The sequence below is a fragment of the Halichoeres trimaculatus genome, unplaced genomic scaffold, assembly GCF_033239565.1.
Source record: "Halichoeres trimaculatus isolate MK-OKI-2021-1 unplaced genomic scaffold, fHalTri1.1 fHalTri1_scaffold_8, whole genome shotgun sequence".
Taxonomy (NCBI): Eukaryota; Metazoa; Chordata; class Actinopteri; order Labriformes; family Labridae; genus Halichoeres; species Halichoeres trimaculatus.
The window spans coordinates 20,647,082-20,668,466 of NW_027437186.1; the positions used below are offsets into that span (position 1 = coordinate 20,647,082).

The window sequence follows — 21,385 nt, forward strand, 5'->3', positions numbered from 1 at the left end:
CTGTATATAATGTCTGATTTCCCAGCCATCATACTGTATGAGGCGCCTGCAAATACAGAAGAATGTAGCAAGTTACTGCAAAGAATAAGGCCTCTCTGTCTCCTTTTCTCTCCCACATACAGGTTATCACCAGATACACACACCTCTGTGAACTTCTTACCCTCTCAAATGCAGCGGTTTTTCTCCACCTACCACAGCAGCTGCCACTAGCTCAGCCCCATTTCACAAAAACAGAAACTACCACTCGAAAAGTCATTCTACATGGACAGAAAAGGCTGGATGAGCTTTTCGGACAGATCTGCTCATTTTTCGCAGCAGCGGTCTGATTTGAGATTTAATGACTGCAGTTTAAGCAGAATATAAAACACAGGCAGAGTTTAGTGGGCAGTTTTACAGCTCCACAGGAGATGGGGGGAGGAATCTGCTCCCTGTCTTCCCTGGTGGTTTGGGTGACCTTGCTCAGTGGTCCGGGCTGCTTGGCTGAACGCACGTCTGTGAATGTCAGTGTCGGCACAGGGGAGGGGAAAACGTCCAGGCCACCTCACCTTGTTTTTATCATGGTGGATGACCAGGGTTATGGAGACATTGGATACCATGGCTCAGACATCCGCACACCTGAACTGGACCAGCTGGCAGCAGAGGGGGTCAGACTTGAAAACTATTATGTCCAGCCTATCTGCTCCCCATCTCGCAGTCAACTCATGACAGGGCGGTGAGTAATGTCCTCATCGTTATATCACTATCAGAATTAGAGAGTGGTTCAGTTACTTCATCTGTTTTCATATGATAGAGTTACACACAGCCTTCAAAGTTCTTTCGTCTGTAGCTCATGTCTTTAATTGCGAATCAAGTGATGAACTATCTTCCTATGGCTTTTTTAGTGAGGCCACAAAATTAAGTGTCACCTTGTTCAGGATCTTCATTATCAAATCATCAAAACCAAATACACCTGTTAGAGATGAAAGAAGCAGAAATGAATGTCTTTCTCAACTGGACTGAGAATAAAGCATGTACCAAGACTTCATATTATCATTAATATTATCATTTAATTGATTTGATGATAGCAAGAAGAATTCATATTAAGCATTTTTCTTTTTAAGTGAACGTTTTGAGAGAGATGTCAAAGACTGTTGTGTAACACATAATGTTAACTATGCATAAATTAAGTTTAGATTGGAGAGTTTTGTCAGGTACATTATGAATGTACTGATAATTTGATACTTCCGAAAAAAATACCTTGGTGTCAATATTCAATAATTTGTCTCAAACCATCTGGGAGATTTATAATTCTGTTATTATACATTAATAATGATAATCTTGTGTAATCCTAATTCCATTTTTACAGCTACCAGATTCACACTGGGCTCCAGCATTCAATCATCCGATCCCGTCAGCCCCTCTGCCTCCCCTCAGACATTCCTACCCTCCCTGAGGATCTGGCTGCAGCAGGATATGCCACACACATGGTTGGGAAATGGCACCTAGGCTTTTGCAGGCCGAGCTGTCTGCCTACAGGACGTGGATTCAAGAGTTTTCTTGGCACCCTCACTGGCAGTGGAGACCACTTCTCCTACAGGAGCTGTGACGGGGCTGAGGCCTGTGGGTTTGACCTGCATGATGGAGATAGGCCAGCCTGGGAGATGAGGGGTAACTACTCCACCTTACTCTACATTGAGAGGTGAGTACTAAGGTATTGATGAAACTGTTCATATTGTGACAGATAAATGTAAAACTCTAAGAAAAAACAACAATGTTTCTCTTTCAAACCAGAGCAAAGCAGATCCTGAGGAGCCACGACCCCCATCAACCACTCTTCCTTTATTTGTCCCTTCAGGCTGCCCATACACCCTTGCAGGTACCCGACCATTTTCTTAACCACTATACCTCTCAGGAGAACCGTCTCAGGCGTCATTATGCAGCTATGCTGAGCTGTCTGGATAATGGGGTTGGACAAGTGGTTCAGGAACTGAAGACTAATGGGCTCTATCAAAACTCAGTTCTGATCTACTCATCTGATAACGGTGGGCAGCCCCTCTCTGGCGGGAGCAACTGGCCTCTAAGAGGTGGCAAAGGAACCTACTGGGAAGGGGGCATTAGGGCTGTGGGTTTTGTGCATAGTCCAATTCTGAAGAGGAAGGGTGTCATCAGCAGAGCATTGATCCATGTTTCTGACTGGTTTCCAACACTGCTGGGGCTAGCCGGGGCCCTCCGGCTCCACCATGGCTTGGATGGTCATGATGTGTGGGGGACCATCAGCGAGGGCCACGTCTCTCCCCGCACTGAAATACTGTTCAACATTGACCCAGTCTCCAGGAAGCCTGGGGAGCCATATGAGAAGGCATTACTCAACGGGTTTGGGATCTGGGACACTGCCGTAAGGGCGGCAATACGGGCTGAGGACTGGAAGCTATTGACAGGAAATGTGGGTGACGGGGACTGGATACCACCACAGGCTCTTCCTGATGGTCCAGAACGTTGGCAGAAACTGGAGAAGCAGCGCAATGTGCCAGGGAAATCAGTGTGGCTGTTTAATGTCACAGCTGATCCCTACGAAAGATCAGACCTGGCAGAAGCTCGTCCAGAGGTGGTGAAGCATCTCCTGACCAGACTGGCTGAGTACAACCAGACTGCAGTGACGGCCAAGAACCCACCAGATGATCCAATGGCTGACCCTGAGCTCCATGGAGGGGTGTGGAGTCCCTGGCTAGGCCTGGAGGGACAGGAGAGTCATAATAGAGAGGGGGATGGCAGGAAAGAAGGGATTATGAAGATTAGGCACTGCAAACTATGCAAATTAAAAGCTCTCTTCAAAAAGGTTGGGTCACGCCTGCAGAGGAACACCATCTTCTAAATTAATCAATACCTAACAGTCAAAGGGTTTAGAGTGCTTCAGGGGTACTAAACTGTACAAAGTGTTGACTGAATAGATTTAAAGACAGACGTTAAAAGGATGTGTTTAAAGGTAGCCTTGGTCAAAGAGTGGCATAGAGAAAATAATGACATTGTGAGGAGAGATGTGGAGAATCATTAATTGAAGAAAGGACTTTATTTGAAGCACAGTGACACCTTGAACATGAAAAATACAGATATAATGAGACAAACAAAAACAGTAGATCAGATGGACCCAGAATCTAATTCTGAAGATTAGCTGATTAACAGGCAGCCTGAAAGATAAAGCAGACAGGAGTCCACGGCTGACTGAGCAAGCTGACTCACTCACTGTCCTGTGGCCAAAACTGCAGCAAGATGACTTTAGGCTGCATAGGGAGCAAAGAGTGTGTCATTGTGTTTGTACGCCTGCCCTCATGAATACTTTGATTAATACAGATAGAGAGAGAGTGAATGTGGAAGTGAGGCCTGAAGAGATGTGAAGAAAAGAAAAGGCTCAGAACATGACCTTATGATGTCTCATCTTGTAATCTTCGAAAAGGAAAGGACCCTTTAAGGAAGACAATAAGACGCCCACAGTGCATGTTTTCTGACCAATGTTACTTTGTCCTTTTGTTCTTAAGAGGTTGCATTGATTCATATCTGCTCAGGACAATTCTCTGCCTTTAAAAGACCTCTGACCACAGCATTATGTCCATTCCCTGCAGCAGTGACTGACCAACTAAAGCTCAGCTGCTGCTTTCAGTCTTCTCTGGGCCTTTAGATGCTACTGAACTCAAATTGTGAGTTTTTATAAAGCTGAACACTGATCCATGTCCTCTGACTAAAAAACAGGAATGTAATAAATACATACATTAATAAACAGTATTCAAATGACCTAACCTGTCAAAGGAGGTTGTGTTTTTTTACAGATCTGTCATTTTCCAGATGAATACAGATTAGCCGAACATGCTAAGATGTGACATTTGTCTTTATTGTAGGGATGTTTGGCTGGAAGAAAAGTGTCTCGCTAGTGTTGTTAACTTGTGTTGGTATGAAACAATAAATCTTCTCCTCACAAAATGAAGTTTTGTTTCTGTAGCACATCTTTTTGGTAAGATGTGATGCATCTGTCTTTGAGTGTTGCTATACCAGACATGTAGCATGACAGGTAGGACAAGGTGGCTTATAAAATATAGACCACAATCAAAATGGTAATAACGTGTGTCCCATCTTTTGAAGGAGTGTTTGTGTGCAAATTGTGTCTGAGTGTATCGCAGCTATCCCACACACAGCAGCAACAGGATTTCCTCCCCAGTGGCCTGATAATGAATATTCAACTACGCCGTACCCCCCCGGTCAACTCTCATACTTCTCCTCCTCCCCCTCTCTTCATTTATAGCTCAGCTCTTTGCTCATCCCCTCTGCAAACCCTCCCCTTGTCGTTCCCTCTCATTTTGCTCCCCATCACACTCGCTTGTTCGTGCTCATTTAGAAGATCGACTTAGAAATATTATTGTTTTGCTCAGAGCTCTGTAGCATACAGTTAAATAAAAAGGGCAGAGGGGAGAGGGAGAGAGCTCCCCGGGGGTCAAGGGGGCTGTCATGTCTGGAGTGCTTGTGCTGTAGATCAGGTTAAAATGCTTTTAGGGAATAAAAAGCATCAGTGCAGTGTACAGTGTCTAGTGATTGTAGTGAAAAAAATAAATAAATAAGTACAATTTTTTAAGGACAAGCTTTGATGCCATCAAAAATAGGAACCATCTTATCTCTGAAAACAAGCCTTCCATGCAATGGTTTACCAAACCATTGAGAGCAGCACAGGCATGGGGTTGTTAACCCACAGGAAGTACTGTAGGCTGGGGTGCTAGCTCTGCTAATGTTAGCCACACTCTTTGATTAAACTTGCTGTTCAAACAACCAGTGCTATACATCCATGACCAGACTGGTCACACTTTTAGCCAGGCTAGCAAAGAGTCTTTGTCTCTTGTTCTATTTTGTTGCTCTTTCCAACACTTTGGTCTACACATTTTCTAAATCTGTGACAAGCAAAATAATTGTACATCTCTTCAAGACCACAAGAGGATGGTACCCAATACCCCTAAAGGGCAACTCGTATTTTTTTTACACCTGGACCTTATTTATAGGTGTGTGCATGCTCATACACTCACTCAGACAAACATTGTGCAGCTCGGAGTCCTTCAGAAGTTATTTAGATCCAGCCGATTTTAGCCGCACTTAGCGGGGGCCACGGCAAGGGAGCTTCAGCGCGGGACATAATCTTGGCTATGTTTTTTCATCCATCGCTATCCATCGTTATCACAAACACACTCTGTTCTGTTGCCATAGGCGAACACTGTCCACAAGCGCACCACCAGTTCGCATTGAGTTGTGGACATGCTCCTGTTTGTTGTTCTCGAGCCAGCTCTTCGTCTCTCCCTCTGCATCCTTCTTTCATGGAGCTCCTCGTCCGTGTACTCAGGCTCAAACCAGTAAGGACAACCGTCAAACGTTTGTTTACCAGGTCAGCTCTGGGTCAGCTGACCCACCTGAAGACGGTAGAAGAGCTGACTTTATGGTAGCACTGGCGAAGGATAAAAAAATTTAGCCGAAATGAGCGATTTTGCAGAGATTATGTCCCGCGCTGAAGCTCCCTTGCCGTGGCCCCCGCTAAGTGCGGCTAAAATCGGTAGGATCTAAATAACTTCTGAAGGACTCCGAGCTGCACAATGTTTGTCTGTGTGAGTATATGAGCATCCACACACCTATAAATAAGGTCCAGGTGTCAATAAAACGGTGTTGCCCTTTAATGATTTCTTCACTTTTCATTCAGCACCACCATCCAAAATGTTATGGACATCTGTTGTACCATTGAAGTACTGAAGCTGGAAGTGCTCCATCCTCCTCTCTAATATGTCCATACCAGCAGAATTTGGGTCTTATGATGATGAGATTTGATCAGACAGCAGCGGGTTAACAGTAGGTATGTTGCTCATAGACCCTCTGAGTCCTTCACATGTGAGGAGCTGCAGAAGACAATCATTAGATGCCCACTCATCTGATTCCCAGTACACTCTGATAGCTTGTGGAAGTAAGGCACCATCAGATGATATAAACCACGGAGGAGGTGTCACACACACTAACACACATAGACATGCACACAACTGAACACACTGCGATCCAGTACGTGGGTGAGAGCTGTCATATCCACTGTTGGATAACCAGTTGAAGGTAGAGTCGTGAAGTTATTCACTATAGGCTAGTTACACTTTTTTAAAAGCAATCTTTAGTTTCAAGTAGTAGCCTTGATTTGGCTATTTTCCTCACACTTTGAGTAAATGCAGCTATTCTTTTGGAGTCAGCGAGGGAGATGTATCAAAGACTTGACTGGGACACACTTTTCAAATCAGCATCTTAAACTGCGGAACATTACACGGTGCAACCGCCCTGTTGTGCTTTTATTATATACAATATAATGTCCAGTCTAATGTTCAATACCATACAGAGTGTTAAAAAAAACTATTGAGGTTTAGACTTGGACCAAAAAATACTGAGTTATACCAAGTCAGCAATCTCAAAGCTGCTCAACAGCAAAAAGAGAAGTTGACTTATGTGTTGTGTCAAAGAATTGTTTACTCCCTCAGATTTACACACGCATACACACAGACACACTCATTAAAACCATGCAGGAGGAGAGATTCTTGAAATATATGCAGTGCAGCTCTAAGCCAAGCTGACATTCCTGTAGAATGAGTCACTCTCCTCCATCCTCTAAGGCCCCAAAACACGGCTGGACAATATCATTACTGTGGAAATGGAATTTAGGAGCATAGGAGCAACAGAGCAAGCTGATTATGCATGTTCTTCCAAATAAGATCTGCAACTCCAATTTCTAAAAGGTTATTTTTTCTTATAAAACATTGGAAGAAAATGGTAGATTGTGAGGGCTTGCAATTCATTTAAACCCATCATTTAATTGAACGTATAGTGTACGGACAACATATCAAATTATAAGACTGAAAATCTACATATTTTTCGTGAAAAACATTGCATTCATTTTAAATTTTGTGCCTGCAACTAAATTTAAACTGACATTAATTGAAAAAAAAAAAAACTTAGACAAAATATTACAACCTGGTGTAGCATCTCCCAGCTTGATACACTGACATGACTAAGTAAAAGGCCAATCACTTAAGGCCAAATCTCCCATGTAAAAAATTGGAAGTGGTTCATCCCTCTGTGAGAGACTGCGTGAGCAAAAAGTTCTACATTTTTTAGGATAATGTTCCTCAGTGTAAAATTGCAAAGATTCATCATCTACCATGCATAATACCTTCAAAATATTCAGATAATCTACATATCTGTACAAAGGGACGAGACTGACCAGCGCTGAATGTCCATGATCTTTAGGCCATCAGGCAGCACTACTTAAGAAAGACGTGACTGTCATGGATATCACTGCATAGACTCAAAATCTGATCGAACAATTGTCTGTGAACACAGTTAGAGGCTACATTCATAAACACAGATTAAAACCATACCATGCAGGGGATCCATACACAAACATGATCCAGAAATGTAGAGGACTTCTTTGGATCACTAGGTCGCTTAATCAATTTGGCTGTGGAACTGAATTCTATTGAACTTTGAGTGTCTCCCTCTTTCAATATGTTTTTTTCATTGTGTGAGTGAAGGAAAACAGTCTGTGTATAGCCCAACTGGGAAAACGCAATCTGCTGGAATTAAATAGCTAACAACACAAAGAGCCTCAAAAGATTGGCTGCTACTCCCATGGGCTTCATGTTAGACAATAGCCTGTAGGTTCCAAAAATGCTAATCACAGGTTGTTTTGAGACAGTTGATAAAAACAACTGAATAGAATTTACAAGGAAATTAAGCATCTTTATAAGGAAGGGTTTGTGCTTTTTCATGCTATAAATTTCTAAATTTCAGAAAAGTATCAGTAATGAAACCCCTTATCAGGCATTATTCGCTGAATGTAAGAACACTACAAATTCAGTGCTCCTAACAGTTAGCCTAAATGAGTGAAATAATCAGGTTACAGGGAAAATAGTTTTTGTGGTGGAGATGGTTGTGTGTTGCAACAAAACTGCTTCATTTAAAGGGGTCACGAGTTTAAGAACCGCTGCTCTGTACTGCTGTTACCACCCACCCTTCAACCTGTCACTGCATAGCCTGTCCAAGACTCGTCTGACAGGCATATCACAAAGAAACACAGCCATTCAGCAATTAATAGGACGGTACCTCTGAACTCCTACTAATTAGGCTTTCATATCGGTGCGGCTCCCTGTAATTATGGCAGAAAGTGGCCGCAGTGCTCCTGTGCTCACTGCAAACACTCATTAATCACCAGCAGAGCTCTCTAAACACTGTACCAGATTCACACCCACAGTTCAGAGGCAGAGCAGAGTGAAGACGAGAAGAAAAGGCTACGTACATGTGTTTTCACACACAACATGATCAATTTATTTCATGGTTTGACTCAAAAAGCGGGGAGACATCACAGTGCAAGCACAGAATATAAAAATGCCAATATTTTCCAATGAGTTGTTTTATTTAAAACTTTTGGTGATCTGCATGGAGACATAAACGCAGACAAAGACCATCTGAGGATGGATGGTTATTTACTGGAACAATCACGAGGGCCTAAAAGACAGTAGTACAACATAGTGTGGAGCTATTGACTGCACAGACAAACTGTCAATGAAGGTGACCAATCATTAGGTGATTGGGAGCACTGGTAAAACTCAGGCATCTAGTACACTGGTAAGGAACCTTCAAAATGTATCTTTGTAACAAAATAGTCTAAATATTTTTCTATTTACTATGAAAGCATAGTGTCTACACCAGTATGAGAAAAAACAAGGATGTTTTTAAGGTGTGAACCTTGTGCATAAAGCACAAAGAGTTCAGAGCACATGTTCCAAACACAAGCATTTCACGTCACCTTGCTGGGATGTGTGCAGCCGTAATTACCCACTTACATACACTTCAGCGCAGTGCCTAGAGGATATATTAATACCCTTCATAAGATATTAATGAAAGCTCAGATGAACCTTTACAGTGCAGCATTACATAACCCATGTAACTTATATACACTGATAGCTGTGTTTACAAATCCCCTGGACAGACGATTTTTGTCTCTTTTTTGTATTTCAGTCATTCCTTTTATTCCTTAGTGAAAATGCTGCGGACAGTTTCTAGTGGGCTGGGGTGGGGTGGGGTTATGAAAACAGACAGGTACACAGGCATAAAACATAAATGAAGGCCTATGCATTTGGCTGTTAAGTTGGAGCGAATATGCAGCTTCAGTGTTAGCCCGAAAGGCAATACTTACACACTGTGGCATGACCTGGACTAGACAGAATGAAAGAATAGGAGGGAAAAGGAGCACACGTGATCATTAAATTGTTATTTTGACATTTTCAAAAAATAATTAAATTAGTGCTGCTTAGGTACTTTAAGGACAGTAAAGGAGAAATCAGAATATCTTGTTCCTGAAGAGACAGGCTTGTGCAATTAACTCAGTAAATGGGTGAATTCTGTCTCCTTCAGCTCAAAATTTAATTTTTGAAAATAATACTTCAGGATATCATAAGTAAGGTTTATACCAATAATGAAATGTTTCCATAACAAATCTTTAATGCTACATAATGATAGAATCGGAAACAGAAATTTGAAAACTAAGATTATATTTCATGAGGTTTTTGTATCTACTGCAGTGTGTGTGTGTGTGTGTGTTACATGAGAAGATGCCTCATGTACGCAGGCAATAGTGATCATATAATATCTGTTATTAATGATTATTTAGGGGGTGTTTAGATGTAAATGAATCCCTCAGTTTAAGAGGAGGCTATGTTTGGGAAATGAAAAACCACAGTATAAAGTTAATTCAGCTCATTGCTTTGTGCCAGTATTAAAATATTGCGGCATTACATCTCCCTTCATGACTGACTCCTTCCATAGATGCAGCTCTTACCATCTGATCTGGTGTCAGTTTATTTCTTTGAGAATACACTCAAGAAATAGAGGGAAAATATGATAAAGCTGAACCTGAATCTGATGCTCTGAGTCCATCAGAAAAAGATCTCGCGTGGCTTTCATCCTCACCACTGCCAGAAAAGAGAAAGCAGAAAGATGTATCACTCTGATAATATTTGTAGTTTGTTTGAGAAGAGGAAAACGAAAGCAAAAACGTAGCAGATGAATGTAGAAATATTTGACAAACTATTGAATAGATAGGCTTTGCTTCTTCTTCTTCTTCTTCTTTTTCTTCTTCTTCTTCTTCTACCCCCTTAGGCTACCTCTATATGCTTTTATGTAGCTTACCTTAATTCTTTGGTTATAACTTACACCCAAACATTATGACATAATGAGAGCAGGAGCTCCTTATAAGTTCTTTGTTGAGCAAAACTATTCTATACAACATAAAAATAAGAAAATAGTAGAGGAAGTTAAAAAGTAATGAGATACACATCAAAAATCGTTATTTAAAACGCCGTCGTTTAACGATTTAAAGTGTGAGGTTTCTAAACCTAGAGACTTGTAGCAGCACTCGATTGGCTTATAGTGATTTTTAATTTTCATTGCAACATATAAATGACATAATTGTATACCATTACTATCAAGTAGGAATTGTCAATTTTTTCAAGAAAACAACCCAAAACTACTATGATCAGGTCATACATAAAATTAGAATGCAAACGCTTTTGCAAATGCAGTTTTTACAATCTGTTCTTCTTTTTATTCACAGTGTTACTCTTTTATCAATAGAGGATCTTTGTTACTACAGCTAGGCTTCCCTCACCCCCTCCCTCTCCTCCGTCTCTCTCCTCCCACTCCCTGCTCCTCTCTGCGAGCTCGAGCCTCTCTTCCCCCTCACACTGCTTTCACGAGCTCTCCTCCCGAAACCTGCGCGAGGCGGCCACTACAGCGCGAGCCGATTCCCCCTTCTCCCCTCGTCACTCCAGTCAACATGGCTACAGTGGTAACCTCGACCAGATTCACAGACGAATATCAGCTGTACGAGGAGCTCGGGAAGTAAGTCACCGTAAATTGCGCTGCTGCAGCTCTTGTTGCATTTAATGTGTGTGCGTACGTTTGTGTGTGTGTGTTTGCACGTTTTTCCTTCTCTGTTGCTGCCATTGTGCGCGTTTACTTCAGTGTTGACAGGGCACGAGAGGGGCTGTCAAAAATCCAAGGAAGGGTATTGGGAAACACCTTAGCAACAATAAGCTGCTGGCAGGTTCATGTTAGTACCACGAAGGCTTGTATTTAATCCTCGAATGCGTGTTTAAAGGTGTACTGCACCATTAGCGACTCTCTTTGTAACAGTTCAGGTGAGAAACATCCGCGTTTCGGACCAACTTGTTTGTCAATCTATCCGCAGGTAGCACGCGCCGTTGCCTGGTGGCATCCTCGCGCTCCTGTTCAATCATTCAGCGCTGTTTTTGTGCATTTCTGAGCAGACTGCAGAGCTACTGTATATGTCAAGTCACGAGCATGAAAGCATGAAGACGAGGTTTTGCTGCAAGAAAAAAAAAACAACACTGTTGCGGTTGCACATCTTTGTCATGCGCTAATACGACACTCAGGATTAAAACACGAGAGGATGCATAGGTTACCGAGTACATCCTGGCTACAAAGCCACTTTGTAACATCTAATCTCTGCGTGTGGCTAATACAGCTGCTCCGCCTACCAATACAGCCGACAGCATGAGGTTAAAGGAGCATTCTGTGCAATAACAGCAGCAGGCTACGAATGCAGTTGAACTGTACACGATTTTCTCCTGCAGTTATTATCCCAAAAATGATATTGCCACGTCTTTTTTAACACTGATAAAGGACAGCCCATTACTTGTGTACTCCAAAAGTTTGTTACTCAGTAAAAGGAAAAAAGAAAAAAAAACCTTGCTACCATGCTTGGTTCAGTCATCTCAGACTCCAGCTCCTGTTACACACTTAGTTCAAAATGGGATTACTTTAGCTCTGTGGTGCTGTGATGTCTCGGTCAAGGCCGTTCTGTGGCTAACTGACAACAATATTATGCCATCATGGAGTAAGATGTAAAACTCCAAAAGATGGAGTAGTGGTAGGGCATTGTTAAGGAACTGTTTGGGAGTCTCTAAAAAAGGGCTAATGATTTTGAACAGACTACTGGCAGAGCAATGGAATCTATAAACTTTACCAACAGATTTGTGTACACCAAGTAGGGGGTGTGTACTACATCATAGATTCATCATCATGATTGTGACTCAAGTGATACAGATTTATTACAATGACAAAGATTTGACTTAAAAATAGCACAGGGCTCTGAACTGAACCCCCAAATTGACTGTTGGCTAAGGCACGCCCCCTCCACTCACTTAGACACACTATGGCAAATGTCACAGCAGGAGACATTTCGCAGGAGGCCATTGTTGATTTTTTTCAGAGACAGAAAGATCACATATCAACTTTTAGAAGTCACCTTAAGGGTCTAACTAATTTATTGTTCAGAAGGTTGATAAAAAGCTTTACGTACAAGCAGATATTTACAGGTCCCAGTGCATCATGATAAACCGCACCACCATCATCGTCGTCACCATCGCCATCACCACTGAAGTTTTTGGCTCAGAATGTGAGAGGAATATAGCAGACTTTTCACCATCTTAAACAAGAGAGTTTCTCTCCATTAGTTTGGTGCTGTAGTATTTATTTTGAATCGTTCTGTATAACATTTGTTATAACCTATAACCTTTGTTTTCTTGGCTATTACTGATAAGCTAATGAATCTAAGCACCAGAAGTTAACAAACAAAGTGACATGATGAACAATGCAGCCAGTAGCCAACATTAGGCTAACTTTAGCTAATGTTGGCTAATGTTGTTTTTTTTTAAACAATATTTTTATTAAAGTTTTAGATACATATCAAACTTTGTATCAAATGTACAAACATTTTCATTTATGTCCCCTCAAACAATTGCTCATTCACACATACACTAAAATAATAATAATAATAATAATAAATAATGAAAATACACAATAATAATAATAATAAGAAGAAGAAGAAGAAGAAGAAAAAGAAGAAAAATAATTATAGCAATAAAATTAATAATAATAATAATTTTTCAAAAATGATAATAAAGAGAAAAGCTAAATAAATAAAAAGGCAGGATCATTTCATAATGTTATTCAGTCAGTGTTATCCCTTTCATTAGTCAAGAATGACATGAATGAATCCCAAATACAGGCAAACTCCTCTTTTTTACTTTTAACAATGTATGTCAATCTGTCAAGTCCAAGACAAGTCATCAACTCCTTCTTCCATGTTGCCAGTGAAGGTGGTTCGACATTTTTCCAATATAGTGCAATCACTCTTTTTGCATGGAGAAGAACAAAGTCAACAATTACAGATTGTTTCTTTGTTCTGATGAGGTTTTTGGGATATTATCCAAGTATGTGAATTGTTGAGGTCAAAGGAATGTTAAACCCAACCATCTGTAATAAACTTTTGACTACATTTCTCCAAAAAATCAAAATCTTAGAGCAATGTTGGCTAATGTCAGAGATTTTCAAGATAATCTTATATTTCTTTCCATCAGAATGAAAGTGTGTTGCCTGGAATACAATGTTGACTTGCCTGAGTACAGATGTAGATGCCCTTGTTAATTTTATTTGCATTGAGTGGCTGTTGTGGTCTACACAACTCTATCCAGAGAAGACACTTTTCTCTGATGACATGTGGCTTAGGAAAGGGTGAAAAATAAACCCAGTTTCCCAATACCCTATAAACCATGTTTAACCATTTTTCAAGTAGAATTCTCACGAAAACCTTATGAAACCAAAAAAAATGGACTTTCTGCAATGCATTTCAATGAATTTCCAGGCAGAGAATGAATGTCTAAATGTATTGAATGGCTATACATGCTGTGATTGGCTTATCTCATCTGAGGGCGGGACTTAGCCATAGGTCAATTAGACACACAGCATGGTAAGCTCTTTTAACATTTAATAGCTAGTCTGGATATGTAATACAGATATCCGCAATTCAATTCTTCCTCGTCAAATTGAACATTTCGAATATCCACAATGAAATTATTCCTATCCACAATTGTAATTTCAGATATCCACAACTTAATTCCTCCTAGGACAAATCACCCCCTTTCCCCATTCATGTGTGTGGGGTTTCTCATTACAGATATCTTAAATTCAATTATGGATAGCCACAATGTGAGATGTGGATATCTGCAACTAAATTATGACTATCCATAAATCTAGTTGCAGATATCTACAATTTCATTCTAGCTAGTCACAATTCCAAATCAAGATATCTTTAACCCCTTCCATTAAAGATATCTAAAATAGCATTTATAGATATCTTTAATTACATTTTGACTAGTCAAAATGTAATTAAAGATATCTTGAACTGGAATTATGCCTAGTCAGAATGAAATTGTAGATATCTGCAACTAGATTTATGGATAGCCATAATTTAGTTGCAGATATCTATAATCAAGTTACAGATATCTTTAAGTTAATTGTGGTTAGACATATCTCAAATTCGAGATATCTTAAACTTTTATTTTGACGAGTCAAAATGTAATTACAGATATCTTGAAACAGAGTTTCGACTATGCGAATTGATGTTGCAGATTTCTGTAATGATGACAAAAGTTATGACAGGTATAGGAGGAGGGGCTTGCTGCAGTGAACGTAGTTCTTGTTCCCCACAAAGTCCCTGATTATAAATTTGTTCTATTTAATGGCATTTTCTAAATTTTGTCGATGACAGCAATCAACATTTCTTCTGCTAAGAAAACTGTTGAAATGATTTTTGCACTTCTCTCCTCCAGTTTATTTGGGTCAGTATCCAATGGGAAGCCTCGCATGTCCAGCGTAATGAACACATTTCTGACGGTCCAAATCACATTTAAGATATCTTTAACTGTAATTCTGGATAGTCAAAACTGAATTAGCGATATCTGCAAGTGACATTTAGGATGCGTGACGAGGCGAAGGGCAGCTTTCGGGGAGTCATTGCACATATCTGTAACTCAGTTTTGACTAGTGGAAACTGAGTTACAGATATCTCTAACTGTCATTGTGACTAGTCTTAACTGAATTATAGAAATCTTCAACTGTATTTTTGACTTGTCAAAATTGAATTTTGACTAGTCATAATTATGTTGTTGATATCTATAATGTTAATTCCGGAGAGTCAAATGTAGCTATTATATGTTAAAAGGGCTTGCCATACACATTATCACATACAGTAACTCAACATGGCTGCTCTGATGTCATCACACATTATTTACAAGCATTATCCTCAGCGGTCCAGGTTTTGTGATGCATCATCATATAATTGTTCTGAATTTTTTAGTTACCACACCTGCACTGTTACTTGGCTGAGATGTTATTGTTCCTGCTAACATCAGGAATCAGCTATTGTACTGTGGGTTTACCCGCAATTTCACAGCCCTGATCCTTACTGTGTTCCACAGGCAAAAATGAGAAGCACACTGTGCTTCACTTTGTTTACCTGACGCAGCGTGTCTTGTGACCTCTGCACATATGTCAAATCCAATTTCAACATTTCTTCTTGTGCGTTAATGAGTGATCTCTCTCTCTCTCATGCTCCTCTGTCAAACAAGAGCACAGCAGACCTCTTCTCACATCTCATACTCAGAATATCAGACAGTATTAATAATGTATGTGACTCCCTTCCTTTCTTTAGTTCAGTGTGATTAATGCATGCCCTTTTTATGTCAAGCGCGTCGTTAATTCACTTCGTCCTTTCACACACACACACACACACACACACACACACACACACACACACACACACACACACACACACACACACACACACACACACAGACACACATTTTTACAATGTTATCAAAAAGCTGTCTCTGATCTGTCATCTGAACTATTGTTTGCTTCTTTACCAGGGGTGCCTTTTCAGTCGTTCGTCGCTGTGTCAAGAAGTCCACCGGCCAGGAGTATGCTGCTAAAATTATTAACACAAAAAAGCTCTCAGCCAGAGGTAAGTGTTGCTGATACTTCATTGTGTAGCATTACAGTGAGTCCAGTGTTTCCCCTAGGTTTGCAGTCTTGGGGGGATGTGCATTTTATGGGAAAATATGGCTCCTGATATAGTCTGTAAACATTATCATCATTTAACCTTTTCACATGGTCTGGTGTTGAAAAGCAAACTAAAAATCGCAAAAACCGTTAATAACAAAGAATCTGAATTTAAATCAAGTCAGCGCCCCAAAAGTCACAATGAAAACAAATTGCAGAAAATAGCATGTTTTCCCAGCCCTACTGTTTACTCTCTTAAAAAACAAAGTTAAGACCTGATTTATGAGAGGAGCAACCCAACTTCTGATTTGATGTGGCGCCATAAAGAGAATTAAATCAACCTGACTTCCAAGGGGGTTGGGTGTTGCTGTTTCTCCCCCCAAACATTATGATAGGGGAAACACTGCAGTCAACAAGAAATGTTAACTGATGGTGACTGCACTTCAGACAAGTCAGCTGGATTTTTGTTGCTTCATTTCCTGAACAGCGAGAGGCATAGAGAGTACGTGCTTTGTCCCATCCTTGCTAGCGGAGATTCCAAAAGAATTGGAGGTCGGCTCAGTGATCTTTGGCTGTTGTGTGTGCAACCATGTTTGGTTTGTTATGGTTACTGTTGGTCTTGTGTGAGCGCCAGCTTAACCTTTTAGCCCAAAATACCCTCAATGCTGACAGCAGCTTGTAGCATGAGATAAAGGAAAGTTCTGGGTTTTCTTTCTCTGGGGCACCGTTTGTTTCGGTTAGGACAACATGACCCTTTGAAGTAAATAACTGCAATCTGAAGACAAGGCAGTAAGTACTTCAAACACAGTAAGGGACATGAGCAGTGAGACACAAAGCCTGAGGTGAGCCAACTTTGCAAACGGACTTCCTGGATCAACTTTTACACATTGTTCTTACCAAATATGTGAAACATGCAGTTTTCTGCTCGCGTTAAGCCAAATTAGAAAGACTGGTGGTATGGGCGAAGCATCCTTACTCAGTGAGGAATTATCAGGAATGAGCGATCACTTGAAGAAGTCATGAGTGGATACCAACACCAGTGTGTTTAGTTCAGGATTGAGAAGTGTGTGGTGTGTATGTGAGTTGAAACACCATCTGTGCGTCAGTATTTCAGTGGATTTGTTGTTGCTGTTGTTAATCAGCCTGTTACACTGTCTGCTGTGTCATAGCACCCCTTCTGCCATGTATCTCAATCCAAGCATCTTTTGTCTGTTGATTATTTTGGTTTTGTGTTTGCACATGATTTCTGTGGATCTGTCACTGTTTCTCTTCTTCTCTGTATGCGCGTGAACAAGTTGCACACTGTATGTGTGTGTGTTTCCTGTGTGTTTGTTTGAGTAAGCGTCAGAGCCGGGCCACCACAGGGTTGAGTGATGATATGAGCTGCAGATCAGGGCCAATTCTGGACTGATTGGGCTGCTCTTTTCCCAGGGGGCACGCAGGCTGAATTGCTCTGTCTCGCTCTCTGCCTCTCTGTCTGTCTCAAACACCCCCACCCAAGTCATTTTCCCTTCATTTTAAGCCATTTTCTTCCTTCCTCTCCCTCTGTTCGCTGTAAACAAAGGATTGATTAGAGGAGCGATCTTAAAAAGCCCTCTCACCAGGGGATTTGATCTAGTGTGTATCTGTGTGTGTCTGTCTTGGCTGTGGTCTGGAGCTTGTAACCCGGCAACAGCAGGGGTGAAACTCTTCATCCCATAGGCTGTCTGGCAGAGAGATCATGTTGTGTGTGTGTGTGTGTGTGTGTGTTTCTGAATCGTGCTCTTCTCTCTTGAAGCACAGTTGCTCACATTTTTTTCTCACCTACTGAATGGTTCTCACACTCAATGTGTACAAGGCCTGTCTGTGTACAGTTTCTCATTGTGAAACACACACACATTAGGCTGCCCTCCACTGTGCAATGTCCTTAATCAGAGCTGAAATATGCTGGTGCTGCCAGTTTGTGGGTTTCTTTACAAACACAAGAAGCATGTGCACTCAGTTGTCATATCCAAATACTCTGCATCTTACAAACTGAAAAAAGAGGAACACAATTTCAAAATGATGTTTCTTATTTTAATATTTTACTGCTCCAGTCTCTCTCTTTGTCTGTAAGTCGTCACAATGTTCTTATTGAGGGGGAGGAAACTGCTGCAGTGAGGTTAAAAGGGCACAAAAGATCAACAACACGTTTTAGACAAACCTGCGGGCTAGCCACAGGGACTTAAAGTAGAAAACAAAGGTAAACCAACCTTCCAGTGTAAACACGCAACTAAATGTACAAGCTTTGTTCAACTTTGACCCACAGTCGTTTTCAAAGTCTGTCAGTTCACAGTTCTCCTTTTGTTATTCCCTTTTTTAAAATAAATGACTGAGACTGTCTGAGAAACCACATTTTCATTTTCATCACATTTGAACATTCACAGACTGCCAGCACATGAGCCTGAGACACATTGGCCATGTATTGTTACTAGTGCTGGGCAAGTTAACGCTTTATTTTCGCGTTAACCCGTCAATCTATTAACGGCGTTGAATATTTTATCGCACATTAGTGCATGTTGCTCACATGCTTTTATTTTGTAAATGTCTGTTGCTGACCACGGTGGAACCGGAAGTGAAATTGGCGGAAAAACACGATGAGTAACCAAAACAAGCATGGAGAGGAGGGGCAGCGCCACAGAACTTAAAGGCGCTCACCGCTTAGTGTATCAGTCCGCGCGCACGGCGTGCCAGATATAAACAAACGCAGGTAGTCTGCCAGGACGAAGAGACACGATGAGAACTAGAGCCTTATTTAGCGGTGTTTTTGTGTGAAAGTAACGCGCTGAAAATTCTCTGAATAAAGCGTGAATGCAGACCGTTATCAGAGTTTTTCGGTGGGAGTCCATTTATTTGTGTTTTTGGTCAAGTAAAATATGGCCCCGTCTGAGTGCAGAGGAAACCGGCAGAGGAGCAGGGAGGGGGTGTTTGGTGCGAGCGCTCTGGGCTTCTGCTGCACAAAAACACTGCTGTAGGGGTAATTTCTGCCCTAAACCTTGTGATAGGACCCAACTTGTTCCATCCCGGAGTATCACTTTGATGCCCTGACAGTGGCAATAAGCTTTAATTTTGTATTTACATTTTGTAAATTTGATTTGCACTAAATATGTGATTTAACTATTACTGTTTAACAAGTACTGATTTAGTGTTTGCATGACAGATGTTATGGCACTTTCACAATGCGATTAATTATGATTAATCAGGGAAATCATGCTATTAATTACAATTAAAAGTTTTAATCGTTGCCCAGCCCTAATTGTTACCATTTGGCCAATTACTCAGTGCCCCTGAGTTTTACAGTCCCACCGATTCATTCTGAGGACGACTCACCTTATTACCACAAAAAGTTTTCAGTTGGTTGCTAACCACACTTAAGTGTTCCCTGGTTTGAGCGTGTCATCATCTCTTTCCTTCACCTTTTGTTACTGTATTCTAAAACCCTTGCAATCACTTGAGGGTACTCTTTTAGGCTAAAATGAGTGAGGGTAAAATAACCTCAACATCTGGGTGAGATGAGAATGGGAAAATTTTCACTGTGACTTCATGCTAATCAAGACATAAGCTCTGCCTCAGCACACATTAGGAGTGCTGCAGCAGACAGTTTGGGGTTTACACTGCAAGTGAATAGATTCACACACAAACTGCAGACTCAGAGTCTTTCTGTCGCGTGTCACTGTTTCTGTCAGTGTTTGCAAATCCAGAAGATATTGTAAATCTTTTAGATGGTTTAATGTCAGGGGAACTTTGGAGTACTTATGAGGTGTGCGTGGTCGTGCGTGGTTGTGCGGGATTAAGCCCTATTCTCTCTGTTGCTCGGGGAGAGCACATTGGCTGCTGGTGAGGTCAGCGATTATGGCTGGGCCATGTGGCATCACGTGCATGCGCACAGCAGCTCAAGTGAATACACACACACACACACACACACACACACACACACACACACACACACACACACACACACACACACACACTACACACACATACACCCACAGTCTGTCACTTTCACTTACATTCACACGTTTGTATTCCCCCCACTGTACATACAATGAAGGCCGCAGTACAGTAAGTAAATTTCCCCATAAAATCAACTATAAAACCGTGGACTTCCAAGCGTCATCTCTCTGTCAGATCAACTACTTCCTGAAGTTGTTGCTGGCTCCTGTTTTGAGCTAATAAGCAGTTCTTTACATGAACCTTGAAAAAAAAACATTGTTGTATATATCTGCTCAGACACACAAATGCTGAAGGGGCTGATGGACACTAAAGGTCACTGATACTTTTATTCTGTATTTTACAAGTGAGTCATTGCATTTTACAGAAGTTGATAATGACAGTCATGGTGAGGCTGAGGCAGCTGTCACTACCTGATAAAAACCGTGGGAAGCAGAAGTTTAGAAGGGAAGTTTGCCTCTGCTTCACTCAGTTTGCTGGTGGAGAGCTCTTACAGACGTTTGTGCGCCCTCTGATTGAAAGAGCAGATAAAATGTTCTCCTCCCTGGAGCTTTTATGATGAGACATGACTTTTGGCTTGATTCCTTTGAAAGCAATAAAATGAAGTTTTGGAGATATTTTCATATCTCTTTCCTTACAGTTGATTCATTTTAAAATTTTATCTAAAAAAAAAAAGTCAATCTTGCATATCATGGTTATTAGCATGTCAGCGTTTGTCATGTCAGGTTTTCATTTCTGGGCTCAATCCGTCTTGAATTATTAAACCATTATTTTTTCTTCTACTGACAAACTCTTCTTTAGTGGCTGACTTGGTCTCTGTGTTGTCTCTGCAGTGACGGGCGTAGGTGAGTCGAGGGGGAGGGGTGGTGGTCAGGTCACAGAGCGAGGGAAGCAGAGCAGGGAGGCTGTGAGACATGGACACAGGGAGACAGAGAGAAGAAATGGGAGCGAACATGAGCTCCATAGGGAGAAATGTATCGATACAAACAACACTGTCCCGTATTGTAACATGTAAAAGGATTTATCAGTATACATTACAATCTCAAGATGTTGCCCAGCCCTGGTAACAGTGTACAGCTGCAATGAACTGTATGTTACTTACATTGCCGTTATTATCAGTCAAATGATTTGATCTTTTTTGCTCATGTGAAGTGGCTTCAGTCAAACTTTTTTGGTTCCACAATTTGAAAAAGGGGATTTTTGCCATTACTCCCAGCAGCTGATTAAAGATCAGCTAATTAAATTCAGGCACAGTTTGAATGTAGGTCACTCATGGTTTGGAAGCATACAGAGCCTAATACAGTTTTCCATGTAGTGTAAAAATATCAGACTTCTAGCAACTTAAAACTGAGCCTGTGTGGTTGCACAAAACTGTAACTGTATACCAGGCTGTAAAGTAAGTTATTTATATTATTTATAGATAAGTGTATATAAATAAGAGCACCTCTGTAACATCAAAAGT

At 41.0% G+C, this 21,385-nt stretch overlaps 2 protein-coding genes across 17 annotated transcripts in view; both read left to right on the forward strand.

Annotated features, from left to right (window-relative positions):
* Window positions 1–407: 407 nt before the first annotated feature.
* On the forward strand, window positions 408–3,564 carry LOC141795323 (arylsulfatase I). The gene is made up of 3 exons (XM_074676159.1): window positions 408–712; window positions 1,346–1,678; window positions 1,771–3,564. The coding sequence occupies exons 1-3, from the start codon at window positions 408–410 to the stop codon at window positions 2,849–2,851; spliced, it is 1,719 nt and encodes a 572-aa protein (XP_074532260.1). The 3' UTR covers window positions 2,852–3,564.
* A 7,156-nt stretch (window positions 3,565–10,720) lies between these two features.
* camk2g2 (calcium/calmodulin-dependent protein kinase (CaM kinase) II gamma 2) overlaps window positions 10,721–21,385 on the forward strand; it is a 69,455-nt gene continuing 58,790 nt past the window's right edge. For 12 of the 16 annotated variants that reach the window (XM_074675457.1, XM_074675458.1, XM_074675456.1 and 9 more), the window contains exons 1-2: window positions 10,721–10,929; window positions 15,822–15,916. In XM_074675457.1, coding sequence (XP_074531558.1) covers window positions 10,865–10,929; window positions 15,822–15,916 — 160 coding nt within the window. In that variant the 5' untranslated portion in view covers window positions 10,721–10,864. The remainder of the gene's footprint in view (window positions 10,930–15,821; window positions 15,917–21,385) is intronic. The other 4 variants (XM_074675462.1, XM_074675468.1, XM_074675470.1 and 1 more) reach the window with 1 other exon arrangement.